General features: G+C 44.6%; 1 protein-coding gene across 2 annotated transcripts in view; it reads right to left on the minus strand.

Annotated features, from left to right (window-relative positions):
* The window catches only part of wnk4b (WNK lysine deficient protein kinase 4b), a 47,054-nt gene extending 28,073 nt beyond the window's left edge, over positions 1-18,981 (minus strand). The window contains exon 1 of one of the 2 annotated variants that reach the window (XR_014124293.1): positions 17,914-18,981. Coding sequence is in view for 1 of the 2 variants with exons in the window: in XM_035525720.2 (XP_035381613.1) it covers positions 17,914-18,522 (609 nt within the window). In the remaining variant the exon portion in view is untranslated. The remainder of the gene's footprint in view (positions 1-17,913) is intronic. The other variant, XM_035525720.2, reaches the window with a different exon arrangement.
* Positions 18,982-19,820: the final 839 nt, after the last annotated feature.

Genomic DNA, 19,820 nt, shown 5'->3' on the forward strand with positions numbered 1-19,820 from the left:
AGTGCTCTCTCTCTCTCTCTCTCTCTCTCTCTCTCTCTCTCTCTCTATATATATATATATATATATATATATATATATATATATATATATATATATATATATATATATATATGTATATATATATATATATATATTCTGTTCAGGTACACTGTAGCATCTTGTTAGACTGACACTGCCAAGCTTGCAGTAAGTGATGGATTAGGTCTTTAATGATGTCACACTTACTTAAACAAATACCACAACAGACTCCTTGATTGCTCTAATCCCCTGATTTAATTGGACCAGGAAAGGTATCTGAATACCACAGAGCTTGAGTGTGGTGGGTGCAGCAGCCTACAGCAAGTGGTATCAGGGCATGGCTGCTACACACAAGCCGGCTGTCCGGAGATGGACACGGCATTCCCAACGCAACCAGCTGGAAGATGGACACAGCATTCCCAACACGACCGACTGGGAGATGGACACAGCATTCCCAAAATGATCGGATGGGTTCTCGGTTCCTCACTCCGAACACTGAACTGTGAAAATCCTGTTATTTCCTGAAGCAGCATTTTCCACGCTACTCCTAAGGGTCTCACAGACAGTCCACAGTTTTGTTCCGTCCCAGCTCCCAACACACATGAACAGCGATCAAAAACCCTGAACCACAGTTCCCTTGTGCCAGGAGGAGTTATGGAGTAAAAACATGCATCGTCTGGGGTTCCCGGAGAACTGTCTTTAAGGTTCCTAATAGTCTGAAATGCCATGGCAGCATAACTTGGATAACATGCATAGGTTTCTTGGTTCATTAGAAACCAGAAATGCTCTGCCTGGAATATTTTCTCGGATCCTTCTGCCTTCGAGGCGTAGCCGTGCGCTTTTAAACGGCCCTGGAGCATCAAAACCAAACTCTCAGAATCCAGAACGCATCTGTAAACGTGGCGGTGGGACGAGAGCTTGGGTCCGGGCACGTTCAGCAGCTGCTGTGTGTACATGCCACCTCATGCCTCACGATGCCATCATGGGCTTCTATCCAGAACCCTGCCAGACACCCCCACATCAATGCCCCTTTCTCAGGCACACGGCTCTGAAACACAGGCGCCTGGGCAACAACATTTGTCTCACATTCACACCCTTGAACTTGCAGCGAAAACACCCTCAAGTTCTTCACTGTCCACTTTTAAAGCAGACAACCCCACTGTTCAGCTCATTAGCAGTGAGGGCAGGACTGGGAATGCAGGTGTATTGGCACATTGTGGGAAGGGCCCAAAAAATGAAACACAAACCAACGGTCGACCAAACAGAATTTAGCGGTGAGCTACACCTAATGAGACTGGCGTCGTCGAGCTGACAGACACAGTGAAGGAGAAAACCCTGCCTACATAACCATGTCAGCCGAGACTGTTGGAACCAGCTGAATCAAGATGGTTGTGTGTGTGTGTGTGTGTGTGTGAGTGTGAGAGTGTGTGTGTGTGTGTGTGAGTGTGTGTGAGTGTGAGAGTGTGTGTGTGAGTGTGAGAGTGTGAGTGTGAGAGTGTGTGTGTGAGTGTGAGAGTGTGTGTGTGTGTGTGTGAGTGTGAGAGTGTGTGTGTGAGTGTGAGAGTGTGTGTGTGAGTGTGAGAGTGTGTGTGTGAGTGTGTGTGTGTGTGTGTGTGTGTGTGTGTTACGGCTCTTTCATCACCCTGCCTTCCTGTCTCCCGCTATGTCTGCTATCAGTGATCACTTCTGTAAGTTACTCTGGATAAGATCGTCTGCTAAATGCCGTAAATGTAAATGTAAATGTAAATGACATGTGGTGGAGACCCAGGCTGCCTTCATCCACGAGCCAAAGCCAATCAGATCTGCTCCTTTAGCATGGAACTTTGATCCCTATCTCCTAGGTAATGTACTGTACCGTAACTCCAGCAAGAATACAGGTGGAGAAGCAAAACTGCTCAGTAAACTGTTTAGGGAGAAGAGTTTGGTAGAGGGTAACAGAACAAGAACAGTAGCAGGATTCCGCTTAATCTCCATGGATCGAGAAGAACGCCAATGACTTTCATGAGATAACAACATGTTTATCGTAGAGTCCGAGCACCCTGGCATCCCGACGTGGAAATGGCATCGCGAGCGACTCTGTCCTGCTCTACGCTGGCATGTGGTCAGTAATGGAGGCTTGGCTCGGCCCGTGTCATCGCAGCTGCTGAAAGCCAGCAGTGCCATGCTGTCCCGTGGTTTGTAGCCTTGCGTTTGGCTGCTAATCCTGCAGAGTAATTTGATGCTGACTTCATCTGTGAAGGAGGCCCCCACTCCAGGAGTGCTGCTTCCACTGGTTCAGGACTTGCCTTCTAAAATGAAGCTTGTGGGATTTGTTTTTTTTCTTCGAGCCCAGATGCCACCGAGGGAGACAGGGGTTCAGAGGCTGCACTAAATCACAGGCTGTGCTTTTTAAAATTCTACACCTTCTTGGTTACCAACAGAAAAGGTGTTCGGGGCAAATTTGCAGCTGTTTCTTGGTGAAACAGAATGAGGCTCCCTGAACTGAAAGACAGCTCGAGGAGAGCAGGATACACAGCACAGTGTTCACGACTACAATGCTACCGTGTGTGCTAAAGAACCCGCGGTGTGTTAGCACAGCTCAGCTCTTCCCAATCATGAGAATGAAACTTTTACTGGTCGTAGCATCCTGCCGTGTCTCTCGGACCACATGGTGATGCCTCAGCACAGCCAAGTTTTTTTTTCTTTTTGCAAAAAAGTCTTGGCAAAAGAGGAAAAGCTAAGAAAAGAAATGTGATGTCTTTTCTGTTTCACATGATGCAGGAGCTAGAGGGAGAGATCTGTAGCCCGAAATGATAGTTTACACTTGTGGTTGAAGGGTGGATAGAGTGTTTCAGTGCATGTTTGTGCTGTCATACAAAGTATTGCGCGCCAGGGAACACGCGTGTATGTCTGAGTGTGAACCAGGCATATCAGAGAGCACATGTGAGCTGTGTGTACACATCACATACAGCATATTCACTAAACGGAGTGTTAAATAAGCTTGTGCTGAGTGTGTGTGTGTGTGTGTGTGTGTGTGTGTGTGTGTGTGTGTGTGTGTGTGTTTTGGGGGCCAGCTACTTATCAAGAACAAACAGTGTCTGCTCTAGGCCATGATGTTTTCAGGAAGAGATGGGTATGAGTGACAACCGTGCCTCTGCAGATATATCCTATCGTCAAACTGATAACCCTGACTTCCTGTAACAGTGCTTTAAGATAACAAATGTTTGCAAGCACATCAAAAGTTCAAATCTGTTTGGCAGCTGCAGTAGCCCTGGTTAATCCCTCTGTGTGCTTCCAGAGTTTTCCTCCATACAGGCTTGACACACCAGCCTCCTTTAGCTTAAATGCATTTTGAAAGCAAAAGACACAGAAGGGAATCTTAACGCTACCAGCCCTGTCCTCGGACCAGATGAGGCCAGCCTGTGAAAGAGCAGCAAGCCGTTCTGAGATCAGATGTGTGCGTGTCTGATGGAAGGATTAAGATGAGAGCCTGAGGAAGTGGCCTCTAAGAGGTGAAAAAGGATAGCAGATATTCAGAGAATGTATTTGATCGTTAATGTATTAATGACAGTAAAACGCTTTGGCTGTGTAGGAGGCTTGCCAAGTTATGTCCATGCCAATGTCTATCAGTAATTATCTTTAAGGCTCACAAAAGCTTAGCACAATGCTTCTATCCAGTTCTCTAGGAACCCCAAAGGGTCCCCTCTATTTTTCAACTCAGGCCAGCTGAAACTAGCACAGGCAACTGCTGAACAGCACAGTGGATACCCCAGCAGCACAGTCAAAAACTGAACCGCATAGTCAACCACTGAGCAGTATAGTAGGGCACAGGTGCAGACTACCAGGGGTTCACCGTTCTCAGGCCTTGCTCTCAGGGAGTTAGGAGCGGCATACTCTCCCCGGCCAGGGGGGTGTGTTACGCCCCTGACGGTGCATGAGCCGCACCTCAAAAAGACGTGGCGATTGGCTGTACGTGCCTCGGAGGAAGTGGAGGTCTTACAGGCCCTTAGCTTTGCTATTCTCCATCCTTCTTCTTCCCAGTCCTTCCTCCCATTCAGACATGGCCATGTCCAGCTCCCATCCCTGGTCCCTTCATCGTGTGTCTAAGTGTACACTGTTCCTCCCAGGATCTTCCAGTCCTGTAGCTACGTCCTGGATTGTCTCAGCGGCTCCTCTGCACTCCTTGCATCTTGTCTGGTGTGATACAGCCATGCACCAACTATCTAGTGCTTAGTGGGTTTTTTGGACTGACATAATTAGTGCCTCTGTGCTGTTCTTCAGTCCTGCCACCTCTAGGCACTGTGAGGACTGTTAACCAGCTGTGGATGTAGGCCACCTCTGCTGTCTGTATATACGGCGTATAGGTCATGGTTTGCTGGCACAGGCTCTCATAGATAATATCGGAGTTAATTAAAATGATTTATCACTTTGCCTTCAGCTGTTGCACATTTGGGCTGGATGCTCTGAATAAGAGCGACTTCTAAATGACAACATACAAGCGTAATGACTGGCTCAGAGACGCTGCATCACTGCGCTGTTTTACGTTAACATCTCAGCTCGCTGTGCGTTAGCTGCTCTTTGGAGTCATGAGCAGCAAAGCCTCACATTATTCTTACAGAGTAGCAAGTGTCACGGTACGGCCCCGCCCCCCCCCAAACGTCTTCGTGTGTGTGTGTTCGTCTGTATTGCCATGCCCTCTCGTGTTTCACACCTGATCCTTTCTGTGTGTCATTGTCTTGTGTGTATAAAAGTTTCTTGTCTTATTGTGGATGTTGTCGGTGTTTGAAACAATATCCTGCGTGCTACGTCTAGGTGTTAAGTGTATGAATAACCACCTGTTTCAACGTGCCTCGTCCCCGCATCCTGTTTAAGCCTCCGAACGTCACAGAAAGACAAGTGAGAGCAATTACTATTCTAATTACAAGGCCAACGGGGTAGTGTTGTAATGCATCGGCTGAAAGGTAATCTTAAAAAAATCTTAAGATTTTAATCTTGCAAAAGTAGACTAAGAAAATGGCCTTAAAAGTCACTGTACAATTAAAAATAAATAAATACACCTCCCCCCCCCAAAATGCTGTGCTTGTGTCAGAGAATGGAACTAATAATGAGCCAAAACCCATTAAGTTTTTCACACAGATTCCAATATTCTGAATCCATTTTTATTTTATTTATTTAATTTTTACAAGAGTCCAAGAGACTGACTCTCTCTCTCTCTCTCTCTCTCTCTCTCTCTCTCTCTCTCTCTCCAAAATGCTTCCATTAACCTCATGACTCCTAACACATTTTGCTCTCTGCCTCTAAATCTTCTGTCAAGCCTGTCCGCTCAGGGCAACCAGAGGAAGGATGACAGATCCCTTCATTACACAACAGAAGGGCCGCTGCAGAAGCCTGAGCTCTTGGTCTGGCCTTGGTTCCTTTCTTCCCCTTTCTCACTCTGGTCAACTTGTGAAATTCAGCTATTTATAGGAGAACCCAGCACTCGAGAACCCAGCACTCGAGACAGCCTTAGAAAAGGGTGAGGGGACCAACACGGGTCGTTTTGAATTAACAGCAGTTTAAACACTATGGTTGTATTGCTGACGCCATCTTACACACACTCATGAAAATACTTCTATTTCAGCTAGTCCTTTATCTTATGCAATACTATGTAATAACTGAAAGTAATTAAGATACACACACTATCCATGTTCTAGGGAACAATTTCAGTACGTCCAAAATAGTGCATGCTACTCATATTTCAAGATGAATTATGTAACATTTACTACCCAAGCGAATTCCTGGTTAAAAGAACAATTATCCTTCACTATCATGTTTTCCTGCGGCGAAGAAGACCCATCACGAAGACCTGTTATCATTTTTCAGAAGAAGTCTGCTGCTCCATGGGGAGGAAAGCGCACCTTTGGAATCACATTGTTCTAGGACAAATCCATTCTTTACAGGCTCCGGAAGTCTTGCTGTGGAACAGCTTCGTCCATAAAGCCCAGAGAGGCCCAGATGTTCTCCATGATGGGATTTAAGAGGTGCTTCTGGTGGTACTGAAGTACAGGGCTACCACACACTGCCTCTGTGAGAGAGAGAGGCATGGACCCAAACATGATGCAAGCCTGCACACCAATGCTAATGTTAATGGATAAATTATAGGAGGGCCCAGATTGCATTATACAAATGAATGTGTACTGCTTGGTTCTTTGCTTTAGCCAAATTAGCAAATTTATTTTTCTCCAAGAATAAATGTCCCTGGTGCAGAAAATAAAAGAATTTGAGGTAATTCGCATGATTAACCCTCTTTGGTCAGGCACCTGCAACTATTGAACTATAATTGTAGACCACAAACGCGAACCGTTTCTCAACAGTACAGGCTGATGCTGTTTGGTGCTCTGTGTATTCCAGATGGAAGGAACCCTTTACAGACCAGCATGGTAAACAATACTGTAAAGTCAGGAAGTAAGATGAGGAAAAGCAAGTTTATTTGCATAACACTTTTCATACACACTGGCAATTTAAATTGTAGGCCAGGTCTGCAATGTAGTTCTCTTACTATAACTGTGTGGAGCAATGAAAGTTCACGGTTTAGCCAGACACCAAGACTGCTTCAAATCGCATCTTTTCAAGCAATCATATTCAGTCTTTAGAAGTAATGTTAAAGCATTTATCCAGGTCCTTACCATTCAGTTTTTCCGGTGGTTATCATTTGACATTCTGAGCTCAAAGGGTAATGATTTGCTCATGGCAAAAATACCACGATTATCAGAATCCCTGGTAAATCCGACTTTTAAGCAAGCCTGAAAACAGCCGGCAAAAGCACAACTGGGCTTAAACATGATCTTCATAGGAATTCACAGCAAGGACCCCGTACTGTTCTAACATTTAATGCCTTACATCAGTGTGTTTCTCAGCGTTGTGTACAACGATGCAACATCAGGTCTACTTTACTTATTTCAGGCATATATACACACGCAAAAACACACACAAATAAATCACAAGACACCGGACATAACGCGGAGTGGGAAACAATGCAGTATAGGCCCAAAGGGGCACCTTCTGCTAACGACGCAGCTGCCGTTTCGCCGACGACTCTCAGTCCAACTTTCCATCGAATGCAACTGTAAGCTGTTCCAGTCATGGATGCAAATGTCCTGTGAGTCATGGCAGTATTTACCAACAGGAAAGCCAAGTGTGATTTTTCCAACCTCAGATACCAGCAGGCTTTGCTGGCCAGGGTTGGTAAAATCACAGTTTGGATGCTGACAGGGACACAGTGCCAGAGCTGAATTAAAAAAAACCCCACAGACCTTATGGTTTTCTCTCTTTTTTCTCTGTCATTTGTCTCCATGAAAGGCATCATTAAGGTGGCCAGTCAAGTATGTACCATACAAGATAAACAAGATAAACAGGAATCAGAGGCATGAAATTTGGGAAAGAGGAGCATGGGAAGGAGAGAGACCAATGCCGGTACAAGGTTGCTCTCTCTGGTATTTAGTGATCAGTCCTGTGATACCCAGGGACAGGGTGTGGTCTGCTGTTCTGCGCAAAGCTGTGAGTTCATCTTTCAACAAGCTCTACATCATAGTACACTATTTCTAATGCAATGCCTGTTCTCCTTATCTACCCCCCTGCACTGTTCTACGTTTGCTGTGACTAAACACCTTTTTTTTCAGTCAGTTCAGCAGCTATTTGACAAGTCGTTCAGTGGCTAAACCTCGTGTTAGTGGAGAAACTGGGATTCGCAGGAATAAAAATTTTAAAATAATAAAATACATATGGGTGCTGTGAACAAAACATTATTCTCTTTATGTGCCCTCCCTCTTGAATGAGTTCTAATTATTAATAAAGCTCTAATAGTCCTCTGAAGAGTGGCAGGCAAATAAAATGAAATTAGAATCATTATGATGTTACAAGCGGGACACGGTAACCAAGCTTGTGATGATAATTAATGAAAGATAACGAAGACCAGATATGCTAATGAGTTATGCTGAATAAACCCACACAGTTCTCGTCAATTCTTTGCTGCAGTAGCCACAGTAGATGACATGTTCGTCTAATAACACCGAAAGCTCAAACAGATATACTGTCAGCACGTGCATCTGTTGTTACATGATCTGTGGTGGCTGTAGGCATGAGTTTGGTTCTCTGAACACACCTGTTGATCAGAAATAATCTCCAGCAAGCGTAGCCAGCTAAACTACCAGGACAGAACAGGGGCTCGTGTAGGTCACTGGAAAGCAGTGCAACACTGCCGGTTTTGCTAGCAGAAATGCGGTCCAATTAACACACAGTTGCGTAGCGCATTCTCGATGGGTCATGCAAAAGTTAACAGAACTCAACTTGACCTCTGACACCTTCTAAAAGATGATTTCCCCCCCCAAGTACACTAGACGGCTCAATGGGCAGGCTGTTCCAGACCTGGCTGTTCAAATGAGTGAATGTAGCTCAGGGTCGGCTTACTGTGTGGGACAGTGTCAGAAACATGCAAACAGGAACCCAGTTCAAACCAACCACTGGGTGTGTAAGTGTGTGTGTGTGTGTGTGTGTGTGTGTGTGTGTGCGCGCTATAAGGCATGTGGAAGCCGTTCATGGCATGTAACCAGATTGAGGATGTTGTCATGTGTTTTTCCATAATAAAAAACAGTTGTTATTGGAAATGATAAAATATCATAGGTCATAAAAGCTGATAACTCATGAGCACGGTGAGTAAAGGGGTCACGTTATGCTTAACCTATCAGCTTTAGATCTATAATTAGTAACATGATGATGCGTGATGATGTATGATGCAAGATCCGCACTCACACTCAGCTGTTCTTGGTCTCCATCCGCCTGAATAAACAATCACCAGGTTTACACGGTTGTCAGAAATGTTACTGCCACTGCATCACCAAACTGGTTAGTTACACGCTGAACACAAGGTGATCTCAGCAGGCACTTTTCCCACCACAGGATGTCAACATGGTGCATCTCAGCAATGCTTTAAAACTGTAGCACTGAATTGTAAATCGGACATCACGATGTGTGATCCCAATTTGATTAGAAAACGCTGTCCTTATCCAGAGGATATTATTATCCAATCAAAATGAAATCTTCACAGGTGTTCTAAAACATTCTTTGAAGACAAGGAAGATCACAGTAAATATGCAAAAGTTTTTTTTCTTTGAGGAGAACAGGGTATTTAAGTAGTTCAGAGATGTCTGATCAGTGAAGGATTAGCCATGTGATTATTATGACCTTGTGTAACCCACTCATTCTGCAGTTACCTGTCAACATGACTAACATAAGCAGGAAAGTGCATACGAAACAGTCTGATGTCACCCTATCTGATAATATTTTTACACAAATAAACATTCGCTGTGTGGCTGAATGACAAGACTGATAAAATATCTCTTTGAAAGTACTGACACAACTGATAGGATCCTTCTCTGAAAGTACTGAATGAAGGTGTGCTACATGTTGGAGCAGGGTGTGGTGGGAGGACATACTGAGGTAACACACCAGCAGACCTTTAAAAGGCATGCCTGCCAGTGACCGTGCTTGAACTGATTCACCTTTCTGATCTCAACAAACTGGCTGACCGCATCACTTCATATGTTGTTTACCATAAGAAACCCATGACCCACAATGCCCCAGCCGGCTCTGACAGGCCACTGGGAGAAAACCAAGTAGCAGGCCTGCTGTTTGATAGGTGGCCCCATTCATCCTATTCTCACATTCTCACTGTACAAAACCCACAAAACAGAATGCTCCTCCCTGCCGCCCAACATCCCCGGGTGGGGGAGGAACAGAACATAACATTGTCAGTGCAGGGCCTGAAAAAGACTGAAAGGGGCAGAGACCTGGTACACATCTAAAGCCAAAAGGAAGAAGTACAAACTGACCCAGTCCGGAATAAATAGTGGATCTATGACATCAAAGTCTATGTTCTCACGCTGCAATTTCTGTTGGATCGTCCCTCATACATGTGTCTGGTGAGCATCACCCTCAGGGAGAAACGTATTTTAGGAGAGGATGAGACAAGCCAACAAAAGCCCAATACCTGTTAGACAATGTGTGAAACCTGTTCACTGTCATAGCCCAGACGCTGTACATAATGTGCAGTTACCTTCAGGTGTTCAGCTGCATTGCTGAGCTTGTCTGCACATTCATGTCACTCTTAAATCCTCAAAGGAAAACAACCCAAAGTTATAGAATGGCGACTGTGTCTGTTTTCTCATAAATGCCCTCCCATCTATCTAGTGTGTAGCTAGTGATTAAATGGGGACATCTGAGAAAAGAGGCATGTTACAGCTCCCCTTTGATTCGCTGTCACTCACTGGCTCGCCCAGATTCTCACTGTCTCCAAGAACTGACTGATCTCACCACAACAATAGACATTAAATTGCTGCTTGCTGCTAATGGCCAGAATCAAATCAACGATCAGAAAAATGAAATGCATTCCATGTGATGATTCACGGTGGAGGATTATGTGGTGCAGAGAATGTCTGAGTCTAGGGAGCGCCAACTCCAGACACAGGTTTCATGTCTCTGCTTTTTCGGGTTCTTTAACTCAGCTACTGTTGGACTTGAAAATGAGTGGATGAGTGGAATCAGGTGTATGAATCAGGGATGTCAGAGAGGACGACAACAAAGGCCTTGATGTTTGTATAAATCCTCACTGCTCAAGCCAAGTATACTTATATATACAGTAACAACTACAGCATATGCACATCATTACAGGTTTAGTTTTGTTTTTGTTTTTTGTTTTTTTGGGGGGGGAGGAGTCCAATACCACTAGGGGACATCTATGACCAGGTCACAGACAAACACGCAGTCATGCAGTCGATCCAAAGTCATAATGAGATCAAGGGAAACATTCGTGCAAAGTGTGAATGACCCGAATGAAGAAACCAGTGCATCACCCAGTTTACAATGCAACACTGCCTCCCTGTCATTTCCATGTGTATCAATCTGACGAAAACAGCCCTGCAGGATGCATCGCAATGACAAAATGTATTTCAATAATCATATGATCAAAACGGGAAAAACAAACAAACGAATGTATAAATGGGAATGTTGATTAGCTTGGTGCGTTCACGGTGTGGCTGTGGTTTCCAGACAAGGCTGTAAGTTAACCTGTGTGTGCGCAGAGGTCTTGCAGCGTGTCCGACTGTCTCAGTGACCGAGCAGCTCACAAGCGAGGAATGGCACAGCAAGCCTGGGGCTCGGGGCTGGGTATTAAAGCATTAGTGAAAGTGCTTGGCCCAGTATGCTATACTGCAGTCAGCTTCATTTACTGATTAACTAAAGAATTCCACATATTCTCTTTTAAGAGGTAGAATCCTGCAGTGTCGAGAGTTCAAATGTCATCTGGAAAAGGAGCAGCAACACCGTGGAGGGCATCAGCCTCCCTGACCACCATTCTCTTCTACCTGTTCTAGCTGCCCTTCCTTGACCTTGCTAGCCACTTTCACAATACAGCCTCAGCTGTCCCTATTGCACATGCTCAAGTAGCCAATCCAAGCGAGCACGAAGAGTTCTCCTCCAGTGCCTTCACTCGCAGCGTGTGGCAAAAAGGCACAGCGACAACATCCAATTGTAACAATGTGGGAAAGTTCACTAAGCGCAGTGCGACTGTAGCTCTAGGCGTAGTGCGAGTGTAGCGCCAGGTGCAGTGCGAGTGTAGCACCCAAATACAGGAACTCACTGGACATGACTAACTGCTCCTTAAGACATTACACTCCTTTTAGTGGCTTTAGCATTACTGGGTATATTATGGCTAAGAATTACTCCTACTGTTTTGTTAAAATACAGCAAACAAATATATTTTTACATAAAAGTAGGATTGAAGGGCTTGCATTTTCACATTCATAGTTATTGTGAATGAAACAATGTCTTAAAATAAGGAAATACAATAGCCTGGAAAATTATTAATAGAGCTGCTTTGTTAGCTCTAATTTCCAACATACAGGTAAAACAACAAAACATCCTAATTAAAGTTGATTGAATTCTGTGTTTGGACAGAAAAGCTTAAGATATTAATAATATAATAATATAATACTAAATACAGGCTGGGATGAGCAGATAGAGCATGCTAGTAACAGCAGGGCCAAGGGTTCATTTCCCCGGAAGCACACATACTGTCATACTGAACTATGTTATTCACTCTGGGTAAGGTTGTTTTCTAAATTCTATAAATATAATAATAAATTACGTGCCTGTGGTTGTTGCTCTTTTTAGACGGTTCCAGCAGAACCTACTGTGGCTGTCCACACAGACTTCTTGATTAATGCTGCATTCCTGCCAGCGGCCGGAAGCGGCTGTCCGAAGCGGTCCGGAGCGGTCCTGAGCAGTGCTGAGGGCGGAGCCAATTTACCTCAAATGACCATGAAGGCAGACGTGTCAGGAGTGGCTCTGTGAAAGCCCTGCACGTCTTAAACGTCAGGAAATAAGATGCACTAGAAATTCATGCAAAACAGATGTAGGGGAATAACAGGAGAAATCGATTTATAAGAAGTGACAGGACGAGCCACAGCGCACCACCTGCTGATACAACAGAACGAGTGCACAGACTAGCACGTACATCCGGTTGGTTGTCCTGGTGACACTCCTACCTGGCTGCAACGAACCACTGCGCACACCTGAACACCTGCGCACACCTCTTTGTGAGTAGGACGGTCCCCCCGATCTACAGCATTCATTTATTAACGACATTCTTTAATGGGAATCATGGGTCTGTATTAAACAAATGACTTAGAAATACTTTATGTCTGAGAACTGTTTAAAAAATTACTTGCTGATTGGTTTAGGTTTTTTTTGTTGATCTGCTTATCAGTTTTTATTCTTTTATTCCAGGCTGTTCTGGAGTTGTGTCATAAATAGATCAAAATCAAGTGATGAGAAGGAACTGGATTAGAAAACAGCTTGGAAGGAAATGATCTGGAAATTACATCAACCTGAACTGAACAGCATTAAATTCAAATTCAATTAATTTCAGTTTCCTTCTCCAACTTTGGTAAAAACATAAAATACAAACACATGCATTAGAAATGTCTAAATACAGGACATTACTACAGCTATGTCTTTAGCTGAAAAAGTTTAGTGTGCACCTTTCTTTAACACAAAGTGGTTTTCTTTTTCTAGTCCTACAAAGCTGAATAGTTATGTTAGTGTGTCGGTATGCAGCTGCAGCTCTCTTCACATCTAGAGCTCGAGTCCAATGGGAGTGGACTCGCTGGGTAGAGCTAATGCACCTCAAAATGCCACTAGACCTGTCAGTAACTTTCCACCAGTTAAAGGCTAGCCTAAGGGGAAGTGGATTTTAAAGTAGCACTTAAGATAAGGGTCCACAAGACACAGGAGAGGGAGCAGACAGACCCATGCCCACTCTAAAGGTACGCATGGTCCACGGTTCACCCCTAGGTTTGGCTTCAGAGGAAAGAGGATGCGAACACACTACAGTAACGGCGCAACACTTACTGACATCATTAGCAGTTACACGGGTGTGCTTCCATGGAAGCCCTCACATCTGAAGGGGGAGGAATTAAGGTGCAAAAAACTTGTATTGATGTATTGATTTATACACAACCGTTAGTGGCTTAAGAAGAAATCCAATTGACTTTGCCCAAATAAAAGCATTCCTGCCATAATTAAATATTTTTGGCCAGCCCTCTGGATATGATGGGCCAACCCAATTACAACATGAAATTATCTACAAGGTCTTTAATAAGCTTTTAAATAACTAAGGTAAAGAACTTAAGGAAGTGTGATTAATTTGAGAATATATAATATATATAATCCACTTTGATGCCTGTTTTCCATTTCTTTCTCTGGTTGTATTTTTATGAAAGAAAACAAACCCCATAAACCCATATATCCACCTCATGAACCCATTAAAACCAGTCCAGATGATGAGATGAAACTGGATTAAAAAACAAGATGGAAGAAAATGATTTGGAAATGACTTTAATCTAAATTGAATCCCAGCAATTTAGCTCAAACTCAATTAATGTCATTGAAGTGTTCTGTCTTTTTTGGAAAACACAGGGCATGAAGTCTGTTGTCTTCTTCTCTGTCTGCCTGTGAGCTAGACCACAGGGACTTTGCTGGCCCATTAACCGCTGGAATTCACGCGCTGCATTTGACCTCATCTTAAGTCACACCTCTGCTACACTATGGTCTAATGCAAAACCCCTTGTGTGTGTGTGTGTGTGTGTGTGTGTGTGTGTGTGTGTGTGTGTGTGTGTGTGTGTGAGTGTGTGTGAGTGTGTGTGTGTGTGTGTCTGCTGAGTCACTGAGCCCTTTCCTGTGGTTGGCCTGCCTCACCTACTCTCTGGGATTTACCTTTAAGGAGCGTTTGCCTGATACCTAATATCTGACACTTTTATACTATTACTCTCTGATACTGTTACACTGGTACTCTCTGATACTGTTATACTGGTACTCTCTGATACTGTTATACTGGTACTCTCTGATACTGTTACACTATTTCTCTCTGATACTGTTATACTGGTACTCTCTGATACTGTTATACTGGTACACTCTGATACTGTTATACTGGTACACTCTGATACTGTTATACTGGTACACTCTGATACTGTTATACTGGTACTCTCTGATACTGTTACAGTGGTACTCTCTGATACTGTTACAGTGGTACTCTCTGATACTGTTACACTATTACTCTCTGATACTGTTACACTGGTACTCTCTGATACTGTTACACTATTACTCTCTGATACTGTTACACTGGTACTCTCTGATACTGTTACACTGGTACTCTCAGATACTGTTATACTGGTACTCTCTGATACTGTTACAGTGGTACTCTCTCATACTGTTACAGTGGTACTCTCTGATACTGTTACACTATTACTCTCTGATACTGTTACACTGGTACTCTCTGATACTGTTACACTATTACTCTCTGATACTGTTACACTGGTACTCTCTGATACTGTTACACTGGTACTCTCAGATACTGTTATACTGGTACTCTCTGATACTGTTACACTGGTACTCTCTGATACTGTTATAATGGTACTCTCTGATACTGTTATACTGGTACTCTCTGATACTGTTACACTATTACTCTCTGATACTGTTATACTGGTACTCTCTGATACTGTTACACTATTACTCTCTGATACTGTTACACTGGTACTCTCTGATACTGTTATACTGGTACTCTCTCATACTGTTACACTATTACTCTCTGATACTGTTACACTGGTACTCTCTGATACTGTTATACTGGTACTCTCTCATACTGTTACACTATTACTCTCTGATACTGTTACACTGGTACTCTCTGATACTGTTATACTGGTACTCTCTGACACTGTTACACCATTACTGCCCCCCTCCAAATTATTCTCATAACTGCTCTGCCTTTTACAGTCCATCCCGGCCCTCACAAGGCTACCCCTTCACCCCCGCCATGCTGGCTTTCATGGCTCATAACTGAAACGCTGACAAGACACAGCACAACTCTCTGACCTTTGCACTCTCCCCTGACCCCACAGCAAAGGAAAAGGGAGCAAAGAAAAGGAAATAAAAGCTATTGTATGAATGAATGACTACAATACAAGCATTAAAATAGATGGGAAGACTCGTCCTTCACAGAGATGAACTGCTGCAGGCCCAAATTCTCTCTAATCTAACTCTGAATATGAAGTGATTTTGATCAACAGGTGCACACAGTGTCTCGTGGAAACGTTTAAAGACCAACCCTGACCACGTTAACAGTTGACCAGTGTGCTATATGCTGTGTACTCTACTGTTTTGTATCAGAACATGCTGGCAGGGTCAGGGAACGTTAGTTTTGGTTCAGCAGAAAAAGCACACCAGGCTAAGAGCGGAACACGAGAGACAAAACCCTCTGATCCGTGAGCTGCTCCAAGTGTCAGCAGCCATGTGTCCTCGGCAGAGCTGGTCCTTTCGGCCAACCCCAACAGCTCCACTAAGAGTGCGATACAGCGGGGGGGGGGGGGGGGGGGGGTGTCTATCACCATAGCAGCTCTTTATTGCCAGCCTGCAATTTACTAAACTAATTAAGCACAGCCTTGTGGGTGAAATAAATGGCCCTCTCTGTGGAGGAGATTAGCTCAATGTGGACTCCACAGGCAGCAAATGCCGCACTCTGAGATAAAGAGGTGCTGAAAACACAGGCTGTCCATTATTAATCCCTCACTAAACTACACAATTTCAGGAGAGTGGGCGTGTTCGGAGGGTAACTAATCACAAAGCTTCCTCTTTCTGTACAATAAAAAACAGTGTTTCTTTGTCTATAGATAGACGGACTGGTAAACTGGAACAAGGAATTGACTGGACACTGCTGGAGTAAAGATGCTTTTCCAAGGGTATAGAGGTTATTCTCTAAGAGCCTGTTTAAAGACTGAAAAAAACCCAGGGTCACTCGGCGTCACCGTTTTATTAGGTCTACCCTCAAACCTTCACTTCCTTACACATTACGCAAACGTTCACTTCCTTACAGTAGCAACAGACAGCAGGATTATGTCAGTGTCTTGCACCCTTTGACTCCAGAGGTTACTGCTGTGACCCCAGCAGTATGACCAACATACTGTGACCTCACAGTGGTGCTCACCTCGCGGCCGGTTTCACGTGTTGCCTGGCGCCTCGGTTCCCTTCGGCCCCGCCGTACCCCGGGGTGGTTGCAGTGGCTGGCGACCCAGGTGCCAAAAGCAGGAAGCGTGCCTCTAACCGAACAGGCTCCACAGGTGCTGCCATAACGGGCATGAGGGAGGAACACCGCACCGGAGCTAACCGAGAGCTCGTGGGTCAGCACTGCTGGATCCTGGCCAGCAGAACATGACCCTACCTGTGCCCACCTGTGCCTAAACGCCTTCAGACCCACTCTCTGTGCCATCTCATAGTGGACACCGATGGTGGTCAGTGGTAATTAAGACCACTGGAGTTGAGAATGGGAGTGTGTGTATGCCCCCCAGGCTGACAGACAAAGTCAGCCCACGAGGGTTACCCCAGGGACACCGCAGCATGATCTCCTGTCTACACTCTTACGTCATGCAGGCCAGAGGCCTAAGATTCGGTTTAGGGTCTGAGATGTAAATCTGCAGGAGTTTTCGTCACTCTGCCACGTGCTGCCTATCAGGCTATGAAGTACCTGCCCACCTGTCTTTTTTTTCCATAGCACGAACATGAGAACAGCAGTAAAACCAGAGGGCAAGGCTGCACTGGAGGGGTTTTTTTTGGCTCTGAAAGTCAACAGGGAAACAAGCTCAACCTCAGGCCTAAGTGTCCAGTTAGTGTCCAGTCTGGGCATCAAAACACAAACACCCAGTGTGTGTTGCCCTGAGCAACGGTACAGCATCCGGTCTGGGGATGAGCCTCCCATAAGCAACATGATCAAGAGATCTTTCAAAGTGGCCTTCACTGTGCCATCATCATAAGTGTAGTAGTGCATAACTTACCGAGACACCATTAGCGTGCTCTCAGGATCACATGCAGTGGTTCTTAATCACACAACTGAGCTGAATGCATAGCTTTGTGCTTTCCCTGAGCTAACACTCCCAGTTCAGCAGGTATTGTTCAAGTCCTTTCTAAACTAAGAGTCTGGTATGTCAGTGTAGGAGAAACAAAACCAACATATTTTATGTAAACACTTAGTTTAACTGTTGTTTTCTTTTCAAATGCACAAAACATACTCGTTTGTCGGACTAGTGCCTATACACAGGGACTAATCTCATTATTATGTCTTATAACTGCTAAATTAATTGCAACCTGAGCATTGTTATCGTTTTGATCTACATGCCTGTAGATCACAGCGCAGTTCAAAAAAAAAAAACAACCCAAAAAAACCACAGAGTAAGAACTATGCTACTGAACTATTTCAGCTGTTCATGATCAGTAGTCCTGAATACATGTGCTTGAGGACACAGGTGCACCTGTTGCGCGACTACCTTGCCTTCTTACCTGCAGCTCGCACCACGCCACCTCCACGGTCGTCTCCGTATCCAAGCCTTTGTACACCGTCTTGAACGACCCCCTGCCAATCTCGATGTTGAATTTAAGAAACCTGCCGTCAGGTGAAGTGGCCACTGCTTTGGTCTCAACTTCGTCCTCCTTCTCCTGCTCCCACTTCCTCTCGGATGGCACGCGCGGCGCTGCCGTCGTCTTCGGCGCAGCTTCGTCCTCCGAGTCCGTGCTGGCGTCCAGTGGTTTTGAGCTGGACTCCCGGATGGTCCAGTTATCTTGCGCGGGCATTGGATCGGAACCCTGGGTACCGGGAGGCGAGCTCGAGCTGGGAGCAGACGAGTCCGCCCTGGTCTCCTCTGTGGTGCTTTCAGATAAAATGTTGTCAGCAGACCAAGACAGAGTTTTAGTCAGAGGAGCTACGCGCTCTTCGGGGTCCATTGTGTCCATGGTGTGCATTTTGTTTAGCCGGTACGCATTTCTTTTTGAGTTTGCCGAGTGTCTCCTGCGCCTCGGTGGAAGGCGAACGGGGAAGAAAGACTCGGCGTCGAAACTGGAAGGTAACTTATGGAAGCCTAGTCCAGCCATGTCCACTTCGGCGTGTGACATTGCAAGCGTCCTTGTCCTTATCTGCTTATACTGCAGACTGGTTTAAAATAGCGAAGTTAGTCCATTATCTAAACTGAACTGAATTAAAGCAACCCAGCGAATCCTCCGCATTTTCTGTGGCAAAACAGTTGTAAAAAGAAAACAAAAATAGTTTTCGATAAATTGTCAGCCTGCTATTCGATAAATTACCAGTCTTGAAATAGAAAAATATTAGGAACAAAATTCCAGAACCAAAATTCGTAATATTTTGGGGGAAAATACCCAACACGGCACTGATACAGAAAAAAAACGCCGTCCACGAGACCGAACCGCGACGATTGTGATGCGAATTCTAGAATGTCTAGCGAACGAGTTCCATTATTCCGTCAGCGTCGTTTCCGTCGTTCCTCCGTCGCAGTGGCGAGCACGAGCTGCACTGCGAGTATTTGGCTCCTAACGGCTTCAGCGCGGACGGAGCGCTCGCGCGGCGCCGCCCCCTTCAAGCACCTTTCCAGTGATGTGGCATCCGATGAACAGTAACGGAATGAATAACACTTTTGAGCTCGCCTCTAGACATTTTCACTAATCGAATATCAATTTAAAAAATCATTGCATAAAATGCACCGAGCACTTTAACTTACCAAAGTAATCTACTTCATGTCATATCAAGCTGTCATATCAAACTTTGAACTGGAAAAAACACTTTATTGTTTGAGCCAGTGCGCATGGTGTATGTCCCTCTGTGTCATTATTTTCTATACCAAAAATACTGTAAGGCAGAACAATATTACAAAACAACTTGAGTTGTAAGCCTGCATATTTTTTCCCCCGTCTTTCGCTCAGCGGTTCTTGTCAGAGAGGAAGACGTAGGCATAGTACATTACTTGCTTGAAATTAAAGGGTTTTACCTGTTAGTACGATTAGGTTCCTAACTCCCCATTAATTATCCGACAGCCTATGTGCCAGGCTGCTCTGATCTCTGGCATATGATAGCATATGATTTCAGTATATTAGTCATAGTTTATCTAACAACAAGGTAGAAGTTTGTGCTATTTTGTTGAGTTGTTCAGGAAATGTGGGCAATACTATGGACTTGGTCTTTCTTCCTCCCTCGGTGACAAAGTAGACTTGCATCTGATTTGAAGTTGGAGATACTCTCAACCCTGTGTTCATGTGTCTTTCTATCTCACACACACATGGACTTTCTATTAGTGGTTCTGGCAGTGCTCTTCTGCCTGCTGGGTGGGTATTGTGTTATCCATCTCAGCAGGAGAAGCAATAACAAAGCCACTCAAAGCCGCCATTTTCAGCTCTACCCA

This window comes from Electrophorus electricus, chromosome 6 (genome assembly GCF_041902795.1).
Source record: "Electrophorus electricus isolate QZ-2024a chromosome 6, ASM4190279v1, whole genome shotgun sequence".
Lineage (NCBI taxonomy): Eukaryota > Metazoa > Chordata > Actinopteri > Gymnotiformes > Gymnotidae > Electrophorus > Electrophorus electricus.